The sequence below is a fragment of the Podarcis muralis genome, chromosome 7 (genome assembly GCF_964188315.1).
Source record: "Podarcis muralis chromosome 7, rPodMur119.hap1.1, whole genome shotgun sequence".
Lineage (NCBI taxonomy): Eukaryota > Metazoa > Chordata > Lepidosauria > Squamata > Lacertidae > Podarcis > Podarcis muralis.
In genome coordinates, this window is record NC_135661.1 from 19901872 (window position 1) to 19909413 (window position 7542).

Sequence of the window (7542 nt, forward strand, 5' to 3'; positions counted from 1 at the left end):
CAAAGAATGGATGCTTTTCATTTATGGTGCTGGAGGAGACTCTTGAGAGTCCCATAGACTGCAAGAAGATCAAACGCATCCATTCTGAAGGAAATCAGCCCTGAGTGCTCACTGGAAGGACAGATCGTGAAGCTGAGGCTCCTGTACTTTGGCCACCTCATGAGAAGAGAAGACTCCCTGGAAAAGATCCTGATGTTGGGAAAGATGGAGGGCACAAGGAGAAGGGGACGACAGAGGACGAGATGGCTGGACAGTGTTCTCGAAGCTACCAGGATGAGTTTGACCAAACTGCGAGAGGCAGTGGAAGACAGGAGTTCCTGGCGTGCTCTGGTCCATTGGGTCACGAAGAGTCGGACACGACTAAACAACAGCAAGCTGCGCGGCGTTCCCCGCACCAACCCTGTGAGGCAGGTTACGCAGAGAGCGAGGGGCTGGCCCAACGCTTCAAAGCCAAGGTCGGATTCGAACCCAGGTCTCGCAGGGGTGGAACTCTACCTACTACACCACACTGCCTCTATACAAAAGGCACTTTTAATTGTTCCCACACGCACCCCCTCTTCTTTCCGATTCCACCTTCCAGACCCAGCGAGAGTTAACCGCGCCGCCGCCACTGCCGCCGGGAGGAGGAGGGCCGCTGGGCGGCGCCCGAACCTCCCGGATCCCACCCGAAAGGAGGCGCCACCGCCGGCTCCAGCGCCGCCGCCTCGCCCTCTTCAAGTTGGCACTTTGAAAATGTCTCTGCCGTTTGCCCGGGAAAGCCGAGGTCGCCGGGGTCCCGCCTCGGCCTGCCTCCGGCCGGGGCTTCCCTTTGCGCCCAAGCCCCGCTAGAGCGCGCCGGATCCCGGCCTGGGAAAGCCCTTTCCCCCGCGCTGCACCTGCTCCTGCTCCTCCATGCCCCGGCGCCAGCCATGCTTCTCCGGCTCCTGCTGCTCGCCCTGCTCGGCCTGGGCCGGGCGCCGCGGCTAGGAGGCGTCCCGACGGCTTGGGGAGCCTCGGAGGCGCGCGGCGCGCAGCGGGACCCGCCGCTCGGAGGCGCCGAGGACGCGGGTGCGGAGGGAGACCCGTGGTGCCCGTACAAGGTGCTGAGCGAAGGCCCCGACGGCGGCGGAGGAGCCTCGGGGGCGCAGGGCGGGCGCCTGTGTTTCCGCAGCCGGGCGCGGGGCTTCCAGTGCGCGCCGCGGAGCTGCAAAGCGCACCGCTCGCCCGGGCGCGCCCTGCTGGCCAACGTGCTCCTCAACGGCAGCGTCCTCCTGCAGTGGGGCTGGCCTCCCCTGCTGGCCGAGGGAGAAGAAGACGGCGACGACGAGGGAGCCGAAGCTCCCACCTCCTCGGCCGAGCTCGGCCTGCTGCGCGGCTTCTCGCTCTCGTGCTCGTGGGAAGGCGCCTACACGCGTTTCCAGTGCGACCGCGTCCAGCTGGGCGCCGCTTGCCGCGACTACCTGCTGCAGGACGCGCACGGCAGCGTCCGCTACCGCCTCTGCTTGCAGCCCCTCTTCTCCGCCGCCGCCAACGGCACCGATCCTGATTCTGCTCCTCCTCCCCGGTGGCCTCCGGAATGCGTGGAGTTCACCGTGGAGCCGGCCGGCATGCGGGAGATCGTGGTCGCCATGACGGCCGTCGGGGGCTCCATCTGCGTCATGCTCGTCTTCATCTGCCTCCTGGTCGCCTATCTCACCGAGAACCTCACGCCCCCCGCCGCGCCCGCCGCCAAGAGGGGAAACTGAGGCGGGTTAAGCCCCGAGGAGCGCGCAGTGAGACCCTGGCTGCCCTCGGGTGGACGGGGGAAGAGAGCCCCAGCGAGCAACCTTTGAGCGTGCGCATCGTGCCGAGGACGCACAACTGTGATCCCTGCTCCGAATTACTTTATGTAATCACGGGAGTAAGCCATAACGGGGTGTAGCGTCGGAAGCCCACCCCCCTTTCAGATTGGTTTCAAATCGGATGGGGGACCTGGGTGTGGAGATTCTTGCATTGCAGGGGGTTGGGCTAGATGACTCTGGGGTGCCTTCCAGTTCTGCAATTCTAGTATTCTTTCAGGTTTGCTTGGCTATAAAGTCCCCCTCCCCGGGGATTGCTTTCTGAGTAAGCCTGCCCAGGAGAAAGGGGCTGTGCAGGTGGTATCCCTGGTCACATTTACTTGGGAGAAAGCCTGGACTTTAACTGGCGAGCGGATCCAGTTGCAAATTAGGGCTGCAAAGGGTCTTGGCCTGATTGGGGAAGCACTTCTTTTCAAAATCCTTTTTAGCTCAGTTAAAAGGGTGCCTTCTTTGGATTAATGCCACACTTTAAAAAATAGATATATTTAGGTTAATTTCTAATATTCCCCCTCTTCTCACACATCCAGGAATGCTTCTTCCAACAAGAAACATGACATTCTTTCTCTCCCCTCCCCTCCCCCCACTGCTGGGCATATTTATGGAAATTTAATTGGCTGACCATTTAATCAATGAAAACTCATAGGATGAATCGACATGAGATTACCTGTTTATGTTGCATTCATCCTGATTTGTTTGCAGGGTGGTTAGACAACGCCTCAAAGGAAGCGTTGCCCTTCCAGTGCGTTTTCACTGTTACTTTCCTTATTGCAAAAACTCCAGTCTTTGGGGGAAGCAGGTTTGCTGTGCAAGACCTCCCCACTATAATTGGCCAGGCGGTAGGTAGCTCAATGGTAGAGCATCTGCTTTGCATGCAGAAGGTCCCAGGTTCAATCCCCGACGTCTCCAGCAAGGGCTGGGAATGTCACCTGTGTGTAAAACCCTGGGTCACTGCTGCCGGTTTGTGTTGCCAATACTGGATTATATGGACCGAGAGTCAGCTTCCTGCATTTCCAGAACCTGAATTTGCTGGTATGTGATTGGACCCCGCTCAAAGAGAGCAACGGTCTGGAAGCACCCTAAGATTCGTGAAGTGGTTATGATGGTGATGGTAGACTGTGCTGGGCCTCCCTTTTCTGGGGGGGGCAAGGAGAGAGGGAGGCTCCCCTACTTTATGAAACAGTGGTTCTGGTCCTCTCTGGCTAGAGACCTCTGGGGGAAGCCCTCATGCAGTTGCCCAGGGCTCATCTCCACATCTGCGCACTTCACGTGACAACTGCACCATCAAGTGATGACTTGACTTGGATTTTTGGATTGTGGGTCAGTCACCACCTAATAGGAAGTCCACTTGCTGCTTTCAGTGGTGTGAGCTCCCCATTCACTGCCTTTTCTGGTTCTTTGAGAAATTTGCAGGTAAAGTCCCACATGCTCTGTTAACCCCTCACTGACTTCACTCACCTTGCCTGCCTGCACAACGTACAGATGTTGTATTTTAAAGAGGCATCTCCATTTTGGGGGGAGCAGCCCTTTTTGGTGAGAAGCGGTGGAAAATGCCTCCAGTCTTGGAGATCCCAGGGATAGGGACCATGTCTGTGGGGCTGCTGGCTATTAGGAAAGAGACTAGTGTCTGCTCTGGGAGCAGGAGGGGGATAAGAGGGGAAGCTAGGACCAAGGGGAATCCCTTGGGTGGATGAGCAGAAATATAAGGGCTAGCTGAAGATGATGCTGGGAACAGCTGTGATGGAACAAAGCAACCTCTGGCTGTGCATTCATTTTTCCCCCTCCCCAAAGAATCCTGGGAACTGTAGTTTGTTCTGGGTGCTGGGAATTGTAGTGCTGTGCAGCGTAAACTGCAGTTCCTAGGTTTCTTGGAGTGGGGTATGCTTCAAAGGCACTTTGTGTATACAGCCTTTGTTTCTTCCCCATTCAGAAGTCTGTTCTGAATGCCAAAGCTCGGGTGGTGTAGGAAGTGCAGGAATAAATGCAAAGTGCCCCTGAGCATGTGCAGAGTCCACTTCTCCAAGCTAAGCAGCGGTTCCCTCCACCAGCTGGTTGGGGAAGTGGGGGAAGTTGGACACCTTCAGAAAAAGTACATAAGCATTTCTCCATGGCCCCTGGCCCCGTTGAAGCAAAGTAGGGTTGCCTCCATTGCATCAGCTATAGTAGAGACACACCTGGACTGGTCCAGAAGATGCATCTTCTCATCCATCATGTCTGGGACTTGTTAGCCTGCATCTGGACCATAGATGGAATTGATGCTTCAAGTAAGGAGAACCAGGCACCTCTCTTCCCCAAGAGTTGAGCTGAATTCTTGAAGCAGAAAACCCCAGAACTCAAATGTGAGAATCTGCCGTCTGAACTTTTGAAGTTTTGAAAATGCTGTGTTTTAAAAAAAGATCTCGAAGCAACTTTTTCTATGCTGTCATAATCCAACACCTGCTTAGACGGGGGACAGCGTGTAGCAATGAGCACATATGTGGGTGGCTCTAGGTATGTCCCCCAAACCTTTGACCTTCAGCACAAAGAAGTAGATTCTTTTAAAAAAGAAGGGGGGGAGTGGTTTTCAGGTTTTATATATGGGGGGGAAATGAATTTGAAGTCATTCGTTTCAAATTGTTGTCAAACATCGTTCTGTGTCTAACCGTTCTCAAATAACTTTAGAGGGAGATGGAGGCTTCCTTGAAACTAGAGTTTCCCAGAGACGAAATTCAGGTTTTGAAAGGATTTTAGAGTTAGACTAGGGGTGGCTAAGATGATGACTTCTGGATGTCCCTGAGGCTTGGGCCCTCCGGGTGTCGCTGAACTACAATTCCCACCATCCCTGGCTATTGACCATGCTTGCAGGGACTGATGGGAGTTGTAGACCAACATGAGTCAGAGGGCACCAGGTTGACTTTCCCTGAGGTCAGACTTTGCATTAAAGCAGTTGTGAGGAACTTGTGGCTCTACAGACATTGCTGGACTAAAGCTCCCATCCTCCCTTGCAAGTGTGGCCATAGCCAGGGAAGATGGGAGTTGTAGTTCAGAGACACCTGGCGAGCCAGAGGTTTCCCACACCTGCTTAAAATAAGATTGGTCAACGGTTCTGTTGCTCTGTTTGCTGAATTTTCTCTGGATTGGTTTCAAGGGAGGAAAAACCTTCATCTCGCTCAGGTGCTTAGATATCGTTTTCTGTTTCTGTGATGGGAAAACGTAACGCAGTGGTGAAATGGGGAGCATAGATGCTCATTCGATCAGACTTCCTTGTTTGGGTGGCAGTAACGTGTGTGACCCACTAAGTTGTTTTCAGGGATGTGGGTGGCGCTGTGGGTAAAAGCCTCAGCGCCTAGGGCTTGCCGATCGAAAGGTCGGCGGTTCAAATCCCCGTGGCGGGGTGCGCTCCCGCTGCTCGGTCCCAGCGCCTGCCAACCTAGCAGTTCGAAAGCACCCCCGGGTGCAAGTAGATAAATAGGGACCGCTTACTAGCGGGAAGATAAACGGCGTTTCTGTGTGCTGCGCTGGCTCGCCAGATGCAGTTTGTCACGCTGGCCACGTGACCCGGAGGTGTCTTCGGACAGCGCTGGCCCCCGGCCTATAGAGTGAGATGGGCGCACAACCCTAGAGTCTGTCAAGACTGGCCCGTACGGGCAGGGGTACCTTTACCTTACCTTTAACGTGTGTGAATTTTCTGCCAGTTTTAGTAGAAAGCCCTGCATCGCCGGGGGTTAGACTAGATGTCCTTCGGTGTCTCTTCCAGCGCTACTGTTCTATTAAATGGTCGCTCTAGGGCAAGGATAAGAAATCTGTGGCCCTCCAGATATTGTTGGACTAGCGCCGCAGACCACCCGATGTGTTTCTTTATCTACCCACCGTAAGGTCCTTCTGCAGGTCGCAACAGTACGGAAATACAGTATTAAAATCAGTTAAAACAATTGGTAATTGGAAGAACAGGGTGGGCCCTAGAAATCTCTTATCGGGTCAAGTTGGGGGACCTCCCAGGTATGCGCCCCCAGTGAAAAAGCCCTCCTCCTGTGCCTGCTTGCAGCTAAGCATCACGCCATGGTGATAAATAACTGGACTCCATTAGTAGTGCCCTTACCAGGCAGTGAAGAAGAAGGTGATTTTTCAGGTAATCAGCTCCAGAGTTATTTGGGGCTTTGTTCGCAAGGAGCAGACCCTTAAAACTGGTTTGGTGGCTAAATAGGCGTGGACCCTGACTTGGTTCCCATTGGGATAGCTCAGTCGGTGGAGCATGAGGTTGTGGGTTCGGTTCCCTGTCCTTGTCTAGCCTTGAGGAGGAAGGGCAGGGCTCAGTTAAAGGCCCCGGAGTCTGAAAAGTGAAAACGTGAAGTGTAGTAGATGCTGGCCCTTTGGGGCAAATGAGGCAGTGCCCTGCTAACCCCTGGCTGCCCTCTGCCAGGCCGTTCCCACCTCCCTGCCTTCTTACAATCAGTCCCTGGCTGGCGGCCTTCCTCTTACGGCTTGTAAAACTCAGCAGGGAGGAAGATGGGGTCAAAACTTGCTTGCCATTGCCTTTGGCTCCCCCTACTGTTGGCCTCCTGCATTTCAGCCCGACGGACACCAGTCACTGTCACCGGAGTGAGGAGAACCTTTAATAAGCATGATGTAAAATTGAGTTACGTGGGTGATTTCCCCTGTCACCAATGCACAGAAGCTGTCCTTCTGGCAAAGGCACCTCCCACCACTGTGGTCCACTAACTGTTGTCAACGCTTTGGCCACCTGGCTCTCAGCCCTTCTCGCTTACTGCTTCTGTAACACCCCAGTTGTCGCCATGCTGTGGTATTAACTATCTTGTGCCTTAAGTGTCCCCCCTCCCTTTGTGCTCTCTCCACACACACACACACACACACACACACCACTGGTTTCCACTCCATCAGTTTTACGGGATAACAAATACTTTGCTGTTGTCTCTTTTACAGTAGCTGTAAAGGCATTTTAGTTAACGAGCTGTTAAATTACGTTTAATTGGTTTAATTTGGTTTGTTGGTGATTTCCCCCACCACCACCAAAAAAAAGCAATTGCCAGATCTCATTGTAGGAGATCTGTTTGAATGGTAGCTGTGGTTTTCTCTTTTTTTGGTTAGCACAATCTGTGTCTAGTCGTTCGGCATTTCTACAGCAATACCAATGTGTGTAGATTGTTTTAAAAACCGTTTCTGCTAGTTCCCCCCATGTTAACAGATGGGAGCTGTGCCCCATAGAGAATAACTAGCCCAAGGCTGTATGCCGTGTTCCCAGCTGATTTATTTTGTCATTTTTTAAAATAAAAAAACCACACACATTATAATGAATGCTTTTGGGAGCAACCACGCAAAGTGGCTTACACACAATTACATATGTATTAAAAATCAGTTTCTGGATCCTGTCTCTTTGTCACCGTGTGGCGTGACCAAGAAATGGAATTCAGGGTGGAGCTATGCAAATAAGGAGTGGGCTCGATTCTCAGTGGCTCCCATTACCTTCTGTCAGGAGCAAATAAAAGTTAATAAAAACAAGTATATGACTCAGTGTGTTGTTTCTTGCATGAAGATCAGGTCGCCAGTCCGTCTGTGTTGATTTATACATCCAAGCTTTAAAGCAGCATAACGCCTCTGCCCACAAAGCACCCTGGGAACTGTAGTCAGTTAAAGGTGCTGAACGTTGCTAGGAGACCCCTATTCCTCTCCCAGCACTACCATTTCCAAGGTTCCTTGGGAAGATCGGTTGCCTGTTAAACACCCCTGGGAA

General features: G+C 53.1%; 1 protein-coding gene across 1 annotated transcript; it reads left to right on the plus strand.

Annotated features, from left to right (window-relative positions):
* Positions 1 to 267: 267 nt before the first annotated feature.
* FNDC10 (fibronectin type III domain containing 10) lies at positions 268 to 7310 on the plus strand. Its single transcript, XM_028740880.2, has one exon. It carries the CDS (start codon positions 909 to 911, stop codon positions 1722 to 1724), a length of 816 nt encoding a protein of 271 aa, XP_028596713.2. The 5' UTR covers positions 268 to 908; the 3' UTR covers positions 1725 to 7310.
* The last annotated feature ends 232 nt before the right edge of the window (positions 7311 to 7542 follow it).